Here is a 19,752-nt window from a genome sequence, read left to right as displayed (position 1 = left end):
CATCACCATAGCAATGGCCAAGCAACAACCTAGCAACCCTCTAGGATACCATAGCAATGACCAAACAACACCTTAGCAACCATCTAGGACACAATAGCACATTAAAAAAAAACATACTTTTAATGTAAGTCACTGGCACCAGACTTTTTGTCCAAGTAATTTGTAAAAGTTGTAATTTTGTAAATTTTGTAAAATTTTTGTCCAAGTAAATTTCATCATGAAATTTACACACAATGTAAAGGGCAACAGGCATTTTCAAATGATGTCAAAAACTGAAAAACAAAAATGTAGATAGGAGGTTTTGTTCCGACAGCTGTGATATACAAGTATGAAAAAGTTTTGATTTTAACACTTTGAAGCACAATTATGGTTTAAAAAAAAAAATTTGGCCTGTGAAAAAATTATGACATTTTATGTGTTTTATTTTTTTGAACTACAGGTCATGGACTAATGTCCTCGGTTTCCTCAGTGTTAATATTCTTTCGGACCCTGACCTATTTGGCAACCTGAGCCGAGTTCCCAGATTTCAGCACACTCCAATGTTTGAGGAACAGAATTTTCAGTACAGCTTTGAGTGTCCCAGCAGTTCAGAAGGGAGATCACAAACATATAAAATAAAATGTAATTAACCCATTTACAACAATTAAAATGAACAAATGCTGTTTGATTTTAAATGATCAAATTTGGCATTAAATCTAACCAATTTAGCATAAAATTTAAACTGCCTACTAACTAATCTGAAAATGTAATAACCCTCCTGTTTCACATCTCTAACATTCGTCAAAGTCAGGAATTTTGGGAAAACACAGAAAATTTCCAAATATAACCTCAAACAATAATTTCTCTCAAAAAATCTCATAAATATCCACAAATTGTAATATTATTGCAATTTAACTTGTTCTGAGTCTGGCGGTACCAATTTTTAAATTTCAGCTTTGTAGTTTGTGCCTAAGAGCCATTTCCTTTTATATTATTTTCCTTTTTAGTCTTTATTTAGTACTTTTTTAGTCTTTCATCCTAAGGAGTGACTTTCTAAAAATACATTTTATATATTCTCATTAAAAATGAATGTTTTGTTCATCTCAATGTGATCATTTCTCATGAAGTGGGAAATTTGCTGATATTATGAACAAATCACCTCAACATTTTGACCACCTCACATACACAATACACAAAGACTGTGTCTAGGAGAACCCAGCACATTTCAAAGGGGCGCCACTCTTCATTAGATCAACTGAGAGTTTCAATGAAATCTGCTTTTTTTTCTTTAGTGTGTGTTTGAAGGGAAGTGTCAACCTTTATTTACTCTCGAAGCACATTTAGGCTGACCCTCATTCACACTGTAGCTGAGCGTTACACAAAAACATTGGATTGAAAAGAGTAAAAATGATTTGTGATAGTAAAATTAAAGCATAAGACCAAACATTATTATTGAAACAGTACATAAAACAAATAATTGGAAGTGTTAAGACAAATAAGATTAATGACCAAACAAATCAATGCAATCAAATAAAACTATTAAGCAGATTAGTAATGAAAATAAATAAATAAAACAACTGAGTGGGATAAGAAAAAAAGGTAAAATAGAAAACAATGCTAAAACTAGAAATAATGATAAAATAGTGACATGATAATGTATCAATTAAATCATAACTATAAAAAAATCAACCAAGAAAATAACCTAAAAAAAACAAACAAACAAACAAAACACACCACACACACACACACACACACACACACACACACACACACACACACACACACACACACACACACTCCCTTTTCCCCACACAATGGATGGTGGTTTAGTGCTGTTTGAGGTCCCTTTGATTATTTATACAAATTGACACACAGAATTACCAGAAGGTGCACTGACCTTGTATCTACACTGACTGGTCACTTATTATTGGAAACACCCTCCTTATAGGTCCCTGTGTAGGTGCACAGTTTCAGACTGTAGTCCATCTGTGGCTGCTTGGGTTTTCACCCCTCCTCTACCAAATCATCACTGGTCAGTTTCTGACCACAGGGCTGCTGTTGTTGCAGATATTATTTGGTTGTTCATTCTCAGCTCAACCATAACTCTGCTATCTATCTATCTATCTATCTATCTATCTATCTATCAGACACACAGACATATACATTTATAAACAACCCCATTTTCAAAAAAGTTGGGACGCTGTGCAAAATGTAAATAAAAACAAAATGCAATGATGTGCAAATCATTTAAACCCCATATTTCATTGAAAATGCTACAAAGACAACATATCAAATGTTGAAACTGAGAAATTTTATTGTATATTTGATCATTTTGAATTTGATGCCAAAAACACTTTCCAAAAAAGTTGGGATAGGGGCAACAAAAGGCTGGTGAAGTTGTGTAATGCCAAAAAAACACCTGGTGGTTTATTAGCATCAGGTCAGTAACATGATTGGGTGTAAAAGAGCATCTCAGAGAGGTGGAGTCTTTCAGAAGTAAAGATGAGGAGGGGTTCACCACTCTGTGAAAGACTGCACAATCAAATAGAGCAACAATTCAAGAAAAACATTTCTCAACATAAAATAGCAAAGAACTTCTGCTTTTCATCATCTACGGTACAAAATAACATTAAAAGACTCAGAGAATCTGGAGAAATCTCTGTATGTAAGGGACTGCACTTTTTTTTTAGAAAGAAAAAAATACTCTAGACACTTTGAAGTAATATAAATAAGAAATATAGAAATATCCAAAGAAAACTTTGGTTTTTTATTATTTATTTGAAAAAAATCTAAAAGCATTTAATAAATATCTGTATTTCTTGCTAAAAAATAATACATTTAATTGACACATTTATATCCTACATCTTCCTAAAGATTGGTAACAGGGTTGCAAAAAATGCTGTACATTTCAGAATGATTTTCTGGTTAAGCGCACACCTCCATTAATACTTTGTCTAAAATCGCCAAAGAAAAAAGCACATTTATAAAGAGTTTTGAGGCCTAAAATAAAGTCTATTCACAAGAAGTGTCTTAAACATGCCAACTTAAAGCCTAACAGTGAAGGCCTGTTAGTCTGTCAGCATCTGAAAGAATAGCTGAAATTAAACAATTCATTTATTTGGTTAAGATTTTTGACTCCTGCTTTAAGTCTTTCATTTTATCATTATATAACATTCAGAAAAGGGATAATGTTGATTACAGTAATATACTGCTGTCAATGTGTAGTCTAGTAAAAATACAGTACAATATATCTTTAATGTAACATACATTACAGTATAAGTGCTGTAAATATTAATTACAGTAACTGTCTGGCAACAACAGTTATTTTTTTACAGCACAGTACTCATACTCGTCTGACTCATCTGGACTTATCTAACTAGTAACCTCTGCATTGTGATCTCAGTGTCACTGCTGATCTCATTCAAGGTCTCAAAACAGCAACTCTGCTGGGAAATCAATAGTCCAGTGCTGCCAAAAGGGTGACTGGACAGCTGAAACGTGCGTTACGTTCAGTCATCAGAGTCCTGACTAAATATAAATGGGTCTGGACAGCTCTTCATACAGCCCTTCTACATTGCTGTTGGTCATTTCCAAATTACAAAAACTTATGTTGTAATGAAGTTAACTTAAGCAATTGTTAGGACTATACCTAAAGCATGGTTTAAATGTATAGTCAGTAAAAAGTGAAATAAAGAGTGATTTGAATGTAGTAAAGAGTGATATGAATGCAGTAAGGAGGCCCGTGAATGCAGGAAAGAGTAATATGAATGCAGTAAAGTGTGACGTGAATGCAGTACAAAGTGATGTGCACACAGTGAAGAGTGATATGAATGCACTAAAGAATTATGTGTATGCAGCAAAGAGGGACATGAATGCAGTAAAGAGTGATGCTCATGCAGTAAACAGTGACATAAATGCAGTAAAGAGTGATGTGCATCCAGTAAAGAGTGATGTGATTGCAGTAGAGTGATGTGCATACAGTAAAGAGTGATGTGCATGCAGTAAAGAGTGATGTGCATACAGCAAAGAGTGACATGAATGCAGTAGAGTGATGTGCATACAGTAAAGAGTGATGTGCATACAGTAAAGAGTGACGTGATTGCAGTAGAGTGATGTGCATACAGTAAAGAGTGATGTGCATGCAGTAAAAAGTGATGTGCATACAGCAAAGAGTGACGTGATTGCAGTAGAGTGATGAGCATACAGTAAAGAGTGATGTGCATGCAGTAAAGAGTGATGTGCATACAGCAAAGAGTGACATGAATGCAGTAGTGATGTGCATACAGTAAAGAGTGATGTGCATGCAGTAAAGAGTGATGTGCATCCAGTAAAGAGTGACGTGAATTCAGTAAATACTGATGTGAATGAAGTAAAGAATTATGTCCCTGCATGTTGTGCATGCAGTAAGGAGTGATGTAAATGCAGTAGAGTGATGTGAGTGCAGTAATGAGTGATGTGTTTTTAGGTTGAAGAACCAATAGACGGAGACGACACTGCCTTGAATGGAATTCGTCTGCACTGTGTCAACACCCCCACAGGCATAGAATGGAATTCAGACTTCGCCACAGTGAAGTCTGAAACAGGAAGGTGAGTGGCTTACAAATGATCTTTTAAAATAAAATTTTCTATATTACAGTGTAAGTATGGTTTAGTGCAATATATCAGCCTGTACTTAACTATACATCTCACCATTAACCAAAAATATAAACAAATTTGAGTTGAGTTTGAGATTATTTGGGCTGATTTTTTTCCTTAAAGCCACTGTCTACTCAATTTCAAGATTTTCTTCTATTATCTATAGTTTTTGTGATAATTTTACTCTGGCAGAGAAAAAATGCTGTTGGTCATTTCTGTTGAGAGATTTTTTAAATTACTATTTTCCTGCCATGACTAAATTTGGCATCAGATCTGCCAATCAGAGTTAGCAGTGTGTACAGCTACTCACGTTCCTCTCCTTCTCAGAGAGACTGATCTCCCCACTCCTCAGAGTCCCAGACCAAACCCCCAGCAAGCAGCTTATTTAAGCTTTTCTAAATGTGTTCCTGGGGCTTGTTATGAAGGTTTATTACGCTGTTGTTTGTAGCTTAGCTAGATGCTGTTTCCTACTTGTGTTAGCCACCTGCTACAGGATCCAGCTGTAAGCGATTAACTTCATTTATGAGAAAGAGCGATGCCTAACAACCCACCTTAACTGTAGGAATAAAATGAGATGTTAGCAATAAGACGTGAGAAATTTCTAGTGTCTGCAAATATGACAGTGCTGATTCATAACGGGAGCTCAGCCTAGTTAACCAGCTAGCTACAGGTTACAGATATTACGTTAGTGCTGAGTTTTCAAATAGCAGACACAGTATGTCCATGATCTCCCCGCCATAAGGTGAAAGAGTTCTTGAACATTAGCTGTAAAATGTAAGTAGGTCTCTACAATGACCGCCAGGGTTTTGTGGAAACATCAGTGCTATCTGTCTTTATGTTCTTTTACCAGCTGGGGTTCGTGGCAAGGACCGAAATACTGTCCATCTGGGATGCTGATGGCTTTTCAGCTCCGTGTTGAAGGTCCCCAAGAAGATGGTGACGATACAGCTGCAAACAACATAAGGTAATGACCATAATTTTGTATTCAAGACCTTCCATAATCTTAAACCCCACTACTGTCTATTTGACTGTCTACACTCACAGAAAAAAGGTCAGTGGGGTGGTCCTCCTCAATTTAATGGTCATCATTAGTGAGTTTACGTTGTGTTTATTTTCATTTATGCCATACGCTGTCTTGACTAGACTTTTTATTTTAATATTTATGAGGTTAAAGGTTAAAATATGACAGTTTCTGCTCCTGAGTGGTGCAACTGTCTGAGCAATGGCCCTGTCATCAGGAGATTGCGAGTTTGATCCCTGGTGATGCTACAGCTCTCCACGGCCAGGAGTCCAAGAGAGCACAGTTGGCCTTGCTCTTTCTGGGTGGGTAGGATAGCCCCTTGTCTCCCTCATCACTTAGCGTGATGTTAGCCAGCGCAGATGTCTGTTAGCTGACGTAACAGAACTGGCGGAAAGCTCTGAGCGCACTCTGCTGTCCAATGACGTTGTGTTAGCAGCACTTTGAAGCTTGTGTTTGCCTTTATCCTCCTTGCACTGGTGGTATCGTGTGAGTGGGGGAATCCCACAATAACTAGCAGGTGGAATTGGATATGACTAAATTGGGAAGAAAATTGGAAAACGATTCACAAAAAATAGATCAAAATGCCACTTTCCTCGAGGAAGGTGAATGCAGCATACTGTTAAAACTCATTTAAAGTGTACAGTTAGACCTAAAAAGAATGGTTTGGTAAAAAAATTGGTACACAGATACACTTATCCCAGATGTAGTCAATTGCTTGAGACAGAGTCCAAATTTTGCTTCTTTAGTTTAGAACTGAAGTTTGCTAGCAAACACTAGAACTCAGTGGCCACCCAAATAGCTCAAACTGTTTCTGTAAAATTACATTCCACAATACTTCTCTTAACCCACCCAAACCTCATCCAGGTCTTCATTAAGGTTGAGCAGACAGGTCACAGTACGGCTCACTGCGATGTATAAAATTGAATAAAACTGCAGGCAGCTACTCAGACAACAGAATCTGTATTCACAAACCACCTCAGGAGTTTCTAGAATCAGTATTTGTGACGATGAGTCATAAATAAGGAGAATCTTATCCTGCTTTGTGAATACCAGCCCTGTTGATGTCTGAAATGGCTGCCTGTAGCTGTGAAATTTTGTTCATTTTTACAGCTCATAGTAAGTCATGCTGTGTCCTAAACTACATCTACAAGTCTGCATGATCTTAATGAAGACCCGGATGAGGTTTGGGTGGGATGAGAGAAGTATTGTGGATGTGTTTTCACAGAAACAGTTTGAGCTATTTGGGTGACTACTGAGTTCCAGTGTTTGTTAGCAAACTCCAGTTCTAAACTAAAGATGTTTGGACTGGGATAACATCTGCGATCTTAATCTGAGATCTCCAAGTCTAAACTGAAGGAGCAAAATTTGACCAGATCGTATCATCAAAACTTCGACCCTGTCAAACTGCATCCAGGTTGAGAGTTCGGTACAACTGTGAGCTATAAAAATGAACCAAACTTCACTGCTACTGGTGATGAATACCAGGGCTGAATTTAACAAAGCAGGACAGATCTTGGATGAAAGTCCTCATGAAAGTCCATCAGAAATACTGATTCTACATCAGCACTCCAACTACTCCTTGTTATTTGTGAACACAGACCCTGTTGCTGGTAATTTTATTCATTTTTATAGCTCACAGTAAGTCACACTGTGTCCTAAACCACATCAAAAAGTCTGTGCCACCTTAATGAAGACCTGGATGTGGCTGAATGAAACTTTGGTGATGTATTTTTTACAGAAATGATCTGGACGACTTCTGTGACTGCTGAGCTCTAGAGTTGGTTTTGTTAGCCTCGTTGCTCCAGTTTTAAATCATGTCATAGATGTAATCTGATCTAAATCATTGCCAGGTTCCAATGCAGCGGAGTTGACGTAGATTTTCTTGGTTGGGGCACGTCCTGGGGCGAATGGGGCAACTGGAGTAAGTATTGCACAGGAAAGGGGATCTGCGGCATCCAGACAAAAGTAGAGGCACCACAAGGGTCAGGAGACGACACCGCTCTCAACGACGTTAAGTTCTTCTGCTGCGATTGAGGTACAAAGAATTTCAGCTGAAATATTTTAAATATCTGTTGGTTTTTTAAGGCACTGAATGCCTTTTGTTATTCACACCAATAGAACCCTGATTTATACGGAACAACAGTTTGACAGGACGTCTTTCTGTTCTGTGTGTTCCAGGTGCCGCCCGTCATTTGATCCAAAACGATGTGTACCAAGATGAAAACATGATGGACCATCTCTCCGCCTCTCTTTCTCCAAATGTACAGTGCTGTCCAAAATTATTCTGAATAAATATGAGAAAAATACATACTAAAAATGTAACTGATGTGTTTCTATGATCAACACTGTAAATCATCAAATACACTTAGTCCACCTCCTTGTTTCTACACTCATTGTCCATTTGATCAGCTCCACTGACCATATAGTTTCACTCTGTAGTTCTACAGTTACAGACTGTAGTCCATCTGTTTCTCTGCATACTTTTTTTACCCCTACCCCTTGTTTTTGAGTGTCTTCTTGCCCCTTGGAACTGAGTTACAGGGTAGTGGTTGAAATCGTCCCTCTGAAATGGGACCCTCAAATAAAAAGAGCATCACTTCATTAACAGCTACCAGCGCTGCTCTGTAGGTGACCCTGCCAGTCTGCAGTGACAGCAGAGGAGGGTAAAGTTCAGCTGGTAACACTTTACATTAAGGGTCGCTAATCAATCATTAATTATATAATAATCAACTATTAGTTTCCCATTATTTAGTTATTAGTTAACTCTTCATTAAGCATTAGCTATTACTTAGTAATTGATTAAGCACTTATCAATTAGTACACTGTCAGGTCATAAGTTAGTCTGTCGTTAGTGTATGGCTTACTAACTCATTATCTGTGTGCTAATTGCTGCTTATTACATTGTTATTGAACTGATAAGTATTTTTCTTCATATAAAGAAGTAACGTGATAACTTACTAGCACTTATGTGTTAATCCTGCTAATTATCTGTTAATTAACTTTCCATCACCTCCATATATTCAGTTGCTTCACTTTTCTCACTTTGGTTCATTAAAGATGCTTATGGTCACATCTGACCGTAAGATGAGTGCACACAAATTCACTGACGGTTTTGTTATTCATCACGTTCATCTTGGCATATCTGTACTCATATCTGGTAGGAGTGCGTATAAATTTGGGCATAAATGCTGGATATGTGGCTAATTAACCAAAACTATTAGCAACGTAATCTGTAATTGCAAAAATAAGAACAGTAGAAAATTTCAATAATACTAATTTGTGTGCAGGACAGTCCAGTACAAAAGTGGATGTACTTACTTTACATGCACATTGATATAAACAAGTGCTGCAACTATTTCATGTTCCATTTAAAGACACATCACACTGTGCTTTTGTTTCATACTACTGACTCACAAACAGCTTCGGTCATACACTGCAATAATACAGCGTTTATTTTAGGGAATTTATTACACTAAACAATCACTCTACTGTGTTAACAACACTGAGTGTTTAGTTTTATTTCACATTTTATTTTTTCCAGTTGTTTTCATTTTAATACTATTAAGTTTGGTCAGCAGGGGAGGAGTGCACTCACTGCTGGACATCAAACTCCACCCACGAGCACGGCCGTTAGCTTTCATGCCAAACACTGCCATTTTATTGGCTGGCTACTGAAACATCTGCATGAATTAGTGTGTGCTTCATGTAAATGATATGTAAATGAGGTGCTGGTCGGCTGGTTTCATGCACTGAAGCTGATTTATCATTTATGCTCAAATCTCCACTTGTTTCCACATCGTACAAAATTGTTATGAATCAGATGCAGAGCAGTTCATACCGTATAAAAGGCAAAAAACGTGTTCTTTTTTGTGCGATTTTGATGATTAATGGGCCCTTTTTCACAAGATTCGTGATTATATCCGGTTTAAGCATTAGCAGGGTAAAACTCACTTCCTCTCCATATAGTTATCTACTGCAGATGCGCTGTCAGAATGTTTAATAGTGAACTGTAATGCTCAAACTCTGAGCTACAACAGCTATGTTTTAGTTTTCCTGCTCGGCTGTGATAGTGAGAGTAAGAAGTGGACGGAGGCGCTGATTGAACTGTAAACAGAGCTGAGTTGATGCTGTATGTTGTTTTTACTGCAGTTCTGCTTCACATCAAGCAGCCTCTGTGCTTTTGTACAACACGCCAGCGATTCGGTAATATTCTGTTTTCAAAAGAAAGAAGAACTTTTATATGTAGCATGAATTTTATAGACTCTGTTTATATTAAGCTAGCTACGCTGGCTAGAAGCTACTGCTAACCAAACTAGCCCGGCTAACATAAAGCAGCTTTTTCAAACGCCACAGCAGAACCGCGGTGCTGAGATACAAGTTAAATTAGCTAGGAGTCTCGGTTTTGGTTGCGCAGTGAAAGGTGGATGTTTTCTGAAGTACTGCTTCAAAAATTGCCATGAAACTGTAAGTATAATGCAGTTTGGCAGATCGCTAACATAGCCAGCCAGCTAGCTTTAAAGTCTGCTACTCATACGAAGCTGGTGCTCAAACTGCTAACGGTAGGCTAGCTAATTAGCGACTGTAATAGCCTACCGTAAGCTAATACAGCTTAACAATGTCTATCAAATGGACTTTACATGTAAAAGTGTTTGTTTGTGTTTATGTCAGAAGTCTGGCATCCTGTAGCTAAATGTGTCACAGAACCTGCTCCACGTTAGCCGGCTGGTGCCAGCAGCTGATGAAAGCTAACTAGTTAGCTTCCTTATTTTGGGAACACAGCTACAGTTAGAAATGGCTTCTAGCTTTGCTAGCTAACCCAGCTACAGCTAAACAACATCTACCAAATTCATACTACACAGAAGAACTTTTATTTGTTTTGAAAACAGAAATATTACAGAAATCGCTGGCATGTTGTACAACTACAGAGACACTGCTTGATGTGAGCAGCTGCAGCAGCAGTAAGCAGGGCTCCACCACCCATTACTGCTTTTGTGTCCCTCCAAGTAAAGTGACAACCTAGGAATTTAAGAAGCAATGATTGGTTAAAATGTAAAGATCTAATGGCCATTAATCATCAAAGTCGCGTAAAAACGAACATGTTTTTTTGCCTTTTATGGTATGAACTGCTCTGCGTCTGATTCATAACAGTTTTGTACGATGTGGAAACAAGTGGAGATTTGAGCATAAATGATAAATCAGCTTCAGTGCATGAAACCAGCCTACCAGCACCTCATTTACATATCATTTACATGAAGCACACACTAATTCATGCAGATGTTTCAGTAGCCAGCCAATAAAACGGCAGTGTTTGGCATGAAAGCTAACGGCCGTGCTCGTGGGTGGAGTTTGATGTCCAGCAGTGAGTGCACCCCTCCCCTGCTGACCAAACTTACTAGTATTAAAATGAGAACAGCTGGAAAAAAATAAAATGTGAAATAAAACTAAATACTCAGTGTTGTTAACATAGTAGAGTAATTGTTTAGTGTAATTAATTCCCTAAAATAAACGCTGTATTATTGCAGTGTATGACCGAAGCTGTGTTTGTGAGTCAGTAGTATGAAACAAAAGCACAGTGTAATGTGTCTTTAAATGGAACATGAAATAGTTGCAGCACTTGTTTCTATCAATGTGCATGTAAAGTAAGTACATCCACTTTTGTCCTGGACTGTCATGCACACAAATTAGTATTATTGAAATTTTCTATTGTTATTCTTATTTTTGCAATTACAGATTACGTTGATAATAGTTTTGGTTAATTAGCCACATATCCAGCATTTATGCCCAAATTTACATGCACTCCTACCAGATATGAGTACAGATATGCCAAGATGAACGTGATGAATAACAAAACCGTCAGTGAATTTGTGTGCGCTCATCTTACGGTCAGATGTGACCATAAGCATCTTTAATGAACCAAAGTGAGAAAAGTGAAGCAACTGAATATATGGAGGTGATGGAAAGTTAATTAACAGATAATTAGCAGGATTAACACATAAGTGCTAGTAAGTTATCACGATACTTCTTTATATGAAGAAAAATACTTATCAGTTCAATAACAATGTAATAAGCAGCAGTTAGTACACAGATAATGAGTAAGTAAGCCATACACTAACGACAGACTAACTTATGACCTGACAGTGTACTTAATTACTAATTGATAAGTGCTTAATCAATTACTAAGTAATAGCTAATGCTTAATGAAGAGTTAACTAATAACTAAATAATGGGAAACTAATAGTTGATTATTATATAATTAATGATTGATTAGCGACCCTTAATGTAAAGTGTTACCATCACCCACCCCTAATTCTTAAGTGATAAGAAGCTGAAGTCAGCTAACAAGTTCGCCAGCCTCTTATTCAAATTTTCCCGTTCCACCTTAAATGGTGCAACCTGAGGTGCCAGAATGTAACTGCTGCACCATTAAGGTGGAACAGCAAATTTAGCTAGCTAGCTACTTGCTTCTTGGTATGTGAAACGACATTTAACTAATATAATATGATGGTTATTGTAATTTTAACAGAGAAAATACTCACATTTGTTTGTTTCTTTGGTCTCTTGCGCAGTCATTTTCCATTTTTTTCTCATAACGCTCTATTTGGAGTAAGTCTCTGAAAACCTCTGTTTGGAGGGTCATGTAGCCCCAACACTTTGCCCTATTCCTCTGTCTCAACAAAAATCAGGACACCCTACCTCTAGACGTGAACGTGCAAAACGGAGGGGTAGGGCTAAGTGGTAGTGGTGAGGGGTGAAATGAGATTGGGCCATGTTGTGTTATCTCCAGGCCTTTTTTATTTTTCTTTTTTAAAAAATTACATTATGAAAATGTCATTTTTTCTGGGAAAACATATTTAATGGACTCAGACCTTAAGGCCACTGTTGCACCTTTGAGGGTACATTTGCATTGTTAGTGCCTTTATGAACAAAAAAAAATATATATGTACACTACAGTTTTTTTCTGACAGTGTACATGTGAAATGCAGGAATAATAGCCCTCTGAAGCTTGGCGGGGAGAGTAATGATTTTTTGTTTTCACTCACAGAAAACTAATCAAATTTTATCATCTTAAAAAATGCACCTTAATAAATATTCAGTCTCCATTTGATTGGGAAGGCCTGTGACAAATCTGGGTGGACCCAGGCCAACCCATGGCTGTGCCTCTGTTCTAAATGTTTACTGTTAAAAACGAAAATAGCTCAAAATTATAAGCTAACTGATTACATTGCTTTTCTTGGGTTGATTCAACTTGAGGACACCAGACTTCACACAACTCAAACTTCTTAGTTGAGTCAATAGTTCTCCTAACTCTCACTTTTTAGCATCTAAAGTTAAGTAAAAACATAAAATGTATGTTTTTTTTTAACTTAATTTCGCCACTAACTGGGACTCTTTCCATCAAACAATCACTCCAGGCATTTTTTCCTATTGGGTTCCCTGTAATGGATGGCTATGGTATTTCTGGGATGGGATCATGTGATAGTAGACATAATAGTTACCACAAGTTTGGTTCCAACAAAACACCTTAAAAAACACCTACACACTGTGCGTATAAACTTGCCTCAAGAGCCGTGTACTGGTGTTCGTCTCTCCTTCTTTTCAGAACAAAACATCCATTAATTTTCATTTGTTTATCTGAGAGATGAGGCGCAAGCTTTTAGAGGCTTTGGAAGAGAAGTGCTTAGAGGGGAAATAGCTCTTATTTCCACTTGAATCAATGTTAAAAGCAATGTGATGAATTGTCTGTTCTAATGATTAAGTTTTAAAGTTTAATGATTTATATCTCAAATATAAGTAATTATTTAATGCATCAAAGGCAACTGAGGCACACCTGCAGAGGATGGTATCTTTAGAAGGGCCAACCGATGGTTTGCCACTTTAAGTTTTAAGCCGGTTTAAGTATCCAAAAGGATTGGGAAAAAATGAGAAATTTCAACCTGTCAGAATTAATTCAGGTAATCAATTTAGCCTGAATGCTGTTCATTAGAAAACATGTTGCAGTCATGTGATTTTTATGTACAACACCATTTCCAAAAAAGTTGGGATGCTGTGCAAAATGTTAATAAAAACAGAATTCAATGACACGCAAATCACTTAAACTCTATATTTAATTGAAAGTAATACAAAACATAGCGAAAGTTGTTTTTAAGAATTTTATTGTTTTTTGAAAAATATTTCCCCATTTTGAATTTGATGCCAGCAACACTTTTCAAAAAAGTTGGGACGGGGGCAACAAAAGACTGGTAAAGTTGTGTAATGCTAAAAAAAACACCTGGTGGAACGTCTCACAACTCTCATCACTCATCATCTTAGTCGCTTATCCTCTTGGGCTGAGGGGAGTGCTGGAGCCTATCCCAGTGCTCAGCAGGCAGACGGCAGAAAACACCCTGGACAGGGTGCCAGTCCATCACGGCAGACACAGAATATCTCACAAGTAATTAGGCTAACTGGCAACAGGTCAGATGCTGAATCTTTCAGAGGTAAAGATAAGGAGGGGTTCACCACTCTGTGAAAGACTGCACCATCAAATGGAGAACAACGTTTCTTAACGTAAAACAGCAGAGAACTTGGGGATTTCATCATCTACTGTACATAATAACATTAAAAGATTCAAAGAATTCAGAGAACTCTCTGTACATAAGAGACAAGGCAGAAAACCAACATTGGTTCGTGGTGATCTTCAGGCCCTCAAGTTGCACTGCATTAAAAACAGACATAATTCTGTAGTGGAAGTCACTGTATGGACTCAGGAACACTTCTGAAAACCACTGTCTGTGAACTCACTGCATCCACAAATGCAAGTTAAAACTCTACCATGCAAAGTAACCACATTTAAGCAGGATCCAGAAACACCGCCGCTTTCTCTGGGCCCAAACTCATCTAAGATGAACTGAGGCAAAGTGGAAAAGTGTCCTGTGGTCCTGAGGCCCACAAGCAGATGTTGTTTAGCCTTCCATAATATATAATGCTTACTTAATACTTCTACCTTTTATTCCACCACAGTCAGTATACACTCTGTAGACAAATGTGTTTGGACACTTATCTTACATCACTATCATGCATGCATGTCAGCAAAACCTGAGCAACCACCTGGGATATCATAGCAATGGCCTTAGCAACCACCTGGGATACAACAGCAACTGCCAAACAACACCTTAGCAACTACCTGGTGTTACTATATAAACCCAATTAAGTTATCAAAAACAATCAACAGTGTTCTGCAACTGCTTTTGAAGTGTTATTAGCATATATAATAGTAGCTCTTCAGTACGACCCATTCTACTGCCAGTGTGTGTCTATGGAGACTGCAAGGCTGTGTGCTTAATTTTATCCACCTGTTGGCAGTGGGTGTGGCATATGTGTGTGTAAGTATTTGTGGTCATTCTACAGAAATAGTTCAAAATCAGTTCAAAACATATTTTATTTTTAGCCACGCCTCTGCATTTTAGAGCAGGAAGTGAGACTGCATCCCTGTCCCTCGTGGCCCTAAAAGTCTGAAAATCAGTGTGGGACATTAAGAATGGTCACTACCGAAACACATTTTCTGCAATTTTAGAATTTTAGTCTGAAGTTCCAAGTCAGTTAAAAAGCCCAAAATATGTTCTGAACTCTGACTTTGAACAAGCTTGGTAGAATGATTCATATATGATATACATACAAATGTTTGTTTGTTTTTCATATGCAAAAGTGTGGACGCCCTGGTCAAATGACATGTTTTGTTGATTTTCTAAGTGCAAATAAATTAACACAACCTCTACAGCGAAGACACATGTTGGGGAAAAAACATAAAACATAAAACATGGCCTGTGCAAAATCTGTGGCACATTTTATGTTATTTTTTTCCAATATGTTAAACTATAATCTACAAATGCCATGTTTATATTTTCACTAAGAAAATCAACAAAATATGTAATTTGACCAGGGGTATGCAAACTTTTGCATGTTTGCATATATATATACCAGCGTACTGGGCCTCTCTGTAGACTAGTGTCTTTGTAGCTGTTATTATAGAGTCAGATTCCGGACTGGAATGAATCAGCCAGAAAGACGTTTTACGAAACCGTGTATTACACTTTTCCTTTCTATGCAGGAAGCGTCGGCTTCTGCTCACAGATAAGCCGTTTCCTAAAGAACATGTGTGCAACAAGATAAACCCTGTTGGAAGCTGAATTATTCATCACATCAATTTATTCAATTTATTATATTCATTTATTGTCGTGCACCACCAAGGAGAGGAAGAATGGCTGTATATGAACTAGGGCTATCACTGTAGATCATATATTGCTAATGGAAAAATGTACTGAGTATTTTGACCATTAATCGAGTAGGTTTTTTTTTAAGCCCAGCAGTAAAAATGGGCTTAAAGTGCATGAGTCGAAAGTCAAGAATTGTGAGCCTTTAGCAGTTTAATGGGTGAAATGACTTGAGTGCTAATAGTGCTCCCTTGTGAAGAAACTACTGAACACAGCTTTATATCGCAGATGCCCTGATTTGTCTCATGTTGCAAACTAATGACCTAGCCAGTTCAAAAACTAGAATTTCAACCAATGATTTTTTTTTTTTTGACAAGTCTTTAAATCAATTAACATTAACAGCCGGCTTTAAACCACTAGCTTTAACCGTCTCCTTTGGCACACCACAAGCAAGTTTGTTTTCTCACAGCAGATAACAGTTAATTAGATCTGTAAAACATGCATAAATGATCAAATAAAGTTAACGTAGAGCTTGGCTATTAACTGAGAGGGCATACAAGCTAAAATGCCGTCAATATCATTAGCCTGGCTGAGCTATTAGCTACATTTAAACAATATTATTTTCTATAATAATTCAATAATTTCATTATTTTCAGAATATAATCGTATATTCATTACAAAAGACATGCATGTTTGATCGAGCATCATTGATCGTGGAAATGTAGCGCTGGTGGTAAATGATGAGGAGCTGAAGTTAAAATAAATGTCTAAATGTGTGCAGAAGGCTACTGAGGAAACTGAACTGGGAAACGTTAAAGAGTGGCAGTCCATAGCGGGGGCTCTCTTCCCCAGCAGTGGGATGTGCTGCCATGTTTTTTTATTTACATAATTGTACTTTGAGGACAAGAAGGGTCTGGTTTCAATCCCCCGGCTGGGCGCCCAGAGTCCTTTCTGTGTGGAGTTTGTATGTTCTCCCTGTGTCTGTGTGGGTTTCTTCCCACAGTCCAAAGACATGCAGTCAGGCTAAATTGTCCCTAGGTGTGAGTGTATGTGCGAATGTATATGTCTGCGTGTCTGCCCTGTGATGGACCGGTGACCTGTCCAGGTTGTTTCCTGCCAGTCTCCCAGTGACCGCTAGGATAGACTCCAGGTCCCTCTGCAACCCAGGAGGATAAGCAGCTTAGATAATGTGAGTATGTGTGTGTGTGTACTTTGAGTGAATATTTTTACTGGACATTGGCATTTGTTGGACTTGGCTGGAATGGCAGACTGTTTTCTCAAATACTATATTTGGTATTTACTGGCTAACACATTCAGCTGTAAAGTTTGGTGGAGGAGGGATGATGATATGGGGCTGTTTTTGAGTGATTCAACAGAGAATAGGCACAGAGGATTAAACACTCAGCAGCCCCACTCTGTGAGTTTGCGTGGTCTACCGCTTTGTGGCTGAGCTGTTGTTGCCCTGAGGTGTTTCCATTCCCCAACAACATCACATACGGTTGTCTGGGGCAGATCTAGCAGGACAAACATTTCACAGACTGACTTGTGGCAGGGGTGGCACCCTATAACAGTGCCATGTCAAAGTCACTGATCTCTTCAGTACGACCCATTCTACCGCCAGTGTTTGTCTATGGAGACTGCAAGGCTGTGTGCTTAATTTTATCCACCTGTTAGCAGTGGGTGTGGCATATGTGTGTGTAAGTATGTGTGGTCATTCTACAGAAATAGTTCAAAATCAGTTCAAAACATATTTTATTTTTAGCCACGCCCCTGCATTTTAGAGCAGGAAGTGAGACTGCATCCCTGTTGCTCGTGGCCCTGAAAGTCTGAAAATCAGTGTGGGACATTAAGAATTGTCACTACCGAAACACATTTTCTGCAATTAAGTATCCTTTTTGGTTTTAATGAAAAATATGATGATTTTATGTGTACAGTGTTTGTTGGTCATGTACTGGTAAAGTTTGGGTAGAGTTATGACTCTTTCGATAGTGATAAGATGTAATTATCAATCATCTATTTTAATAAACATAATTAAGGTATGGGGTCACAGCAAAAGAATTTTAGTCTAAAGTTTCAAATCAGTTAAAAAAAATGTCCTTAAACTATAATCTACAAATGCTGTGTTCATATTTTCACCAAGAAAATCCACAAAATATGTAATTTGACCAGGGGTGTTCAAACTTTTGCATGTGACTGTATATATATATATAATATATATATATATATATATATATATATATATATATACCAGTGTACTGGGCCTCTCTGTAGACTAGTGTCTTTGTAGCTGTTATTATAGAGTCAGATTCCGGACTGGAATGAATCAGTCAGAAAGACCTTTTACGAAACCGTGTATTACATTATTATTTTCCTTTCTATGCAGGAAGCGTCGGCTTCTGCTCACAGATAAGCCATTTCCTGAAGAACATGTGTGCAACAAGATAAACCCTGTTGGAAGCTGAATTATTCATCACATCATAATTAATTAACCTGTTAATCTACAAACCTCATTACAGCTCCGCTATTACAGAGTCAGAAATGGCTCTGAATCTAAAACAGAGGCTGCTCATGATTTCACTGTTTAAAGCTTTCATGTGTCTGTGTTCTTTTACATTTCGCCTCTTTTCCTGTTCGGAGGAAACTGATCGTTTAGCGGTGAAAACTGTTGATGTGCATAAGCGTGTACAGGGTGTGGTTTGTTCCACGTTCAGGCTGATGGATAACGTCCGTCAGCTCAGAGCAGCTATCGGGGGCCTTTAGGAGCTGGTAGAAAAAGTGCTGAGGGGAATTCAGTTTATTATATTTGTTTTGTGTTTGATGGCTGCAACTGAGCCATGCACCACCGAGGAGAGGAACAGTGAGATATTCGCAGTCAGACGAATAGCTGGAGATGCTAAATTGGTATAATGGGGCTGTTTTTCAGGGGTTGGTCTAGAACTCTTAATTCCAGTGAAGGGAAATCTTAATGCTTCAGCAGACCAAGACATTTTGGACAACTGTACGCTGCCAACACTCTGGGGAAGAACCTTTTCTGTTCCAGCATTAATGTGCACCAGGGCATAAAGCAAGGTCCATAAAGGCATAGCTGGGGAAGAACATGACTGGCCCATCATTATCAATAAATAAAAGAGAACCGCTTCCATTGGCAGCTGTACATATCCATGCCTTAAAGCTACCTCCACCATGCTTGACAAATGAGTCTTCTCTTCCCATCATTCTTGTAGAAGCTAATCTTTGTCTCATCTGTCCTTAAGATGTTGTTCCAGAACTGTACAGGCATATTCATGATTATAATATAATAAAGTGCAGGATGTGCCTTTTTTATATGGTACATTATAGGTAAGAATATAGTATGTATTTAAGTGTTAATGGTATGTACTTAAGTGTTCACTTACCTTGATATTCACAGATGACATGAATAATGAAGCATGAAGATTGAATTAGCCATTAGAAGGCTGTGGCATTCAAGCGATGATTGATTGGGATTAACAGCCCAAAGTGTGCCAAAAAAACATTCCCCACCCCATTACACCACCTCCACCAGCCTGGACTGTTCATACAAGACAGGTTGGGTCCATGGATTCTTGCTGTTGGCACCAAATTCTGACTCTAACATCTGTGAGCCTCAGCAGAAATCCAGATTCATCAGACCATGTCACGTTTTTCCAGTCTTCAGCTGTCCAGTGTTGGTGAGCCTGTGTCCACTGCAGCCTCAGCTTTCTGTTCTTGGCTGACAGAAGTAGAACCCAAACGTGGTCTTCTGCTGTTGTAGCCCATCCACTTCAAGGTTCAACGTGTTGTGCATTCTGAGATGCTTTTCTAGCCTTTCTGTCAGCTCGAACCAGTCTGTCCACTTTCCACTGACCTCTCTCATCTACAAGGCATTTCCATCCTCAGAGCTGCCGCTCACAGGATGTTTTTTGTCAT

General features: G+C 38.1%; 1 protein-coding gene across 1 annotated transcript; it reads left to right on the top strand.

Moving 5' to 3' along the window:
- The first annotated feature begins 3,847 nt into the window (after positions 1 to 3,847).
- Positions 3,848 to 7,953, top strand: LOC118819767 (vitelline membrane outer layer protein 1 homolog). The gene is made up of 5 exons (XM_036587671.1): positions 3,848 to 3,877; positions 4,445 to 4,566; positions 5,465 to 5,578; positions 7,486 to 7,670; positions 7,814 to 7,953. The coding sequence occupies exons 1-4, from the start codon at positions 3,848 to 3,850 to the stop codon at positions 7,667 to 7,669; spliced, it is 450 nt and encodes a 149-aa protein (XP_036443564.1). The 3' UTR covers position 7,670; positions 7,814 to 7,953.
- Positions 7,954 to 19,752: the final 11,799 nt, after the last annotated feature.

Source organism: Colossoma macropomum, unplaced genomic scaffold (assembly GCF_904425465.1).
Source record: "Colossoma macropomum unplaced genomic scaffold, Colossoma_macropomum, whole genome shotgun sequence".
Classification (NCBI taxonomy): Eukaryota; Metazoa; Chordata; class Actinopteri; order Characiformes; family Serrasalmidae; genus Colossoma; species Colossoma macropomum.
Note: the sequence above shows the minus strand (reverse complement) of the source record. Positions and strands in the feature narration are given on the sequence as shown.

Bases quoted from the DNA above. Each gene is read 5' to 3' on its own strand.
- LOC118819767 (XM_036587671.1), top strand. From the start codon at position 3,848: ATGAATGCAGTAAAGAGTGATGCTCATGCA. The intron at 3,878-4,444 runs GTAAACAGTGAC...ATGTGTTTTTAG, and splicing joins TAAAGAGTGATGCTCATGCA to GTTGAAGAACCAATAGACGG. The intron at 4,567-5,464 runs GTGAGTGGCTTA...TTCTTTTACCAG, and splicing joins GTGAAGTCTGAAACAGGAAG to CTGGGGTTCGTGGCAAGGAC.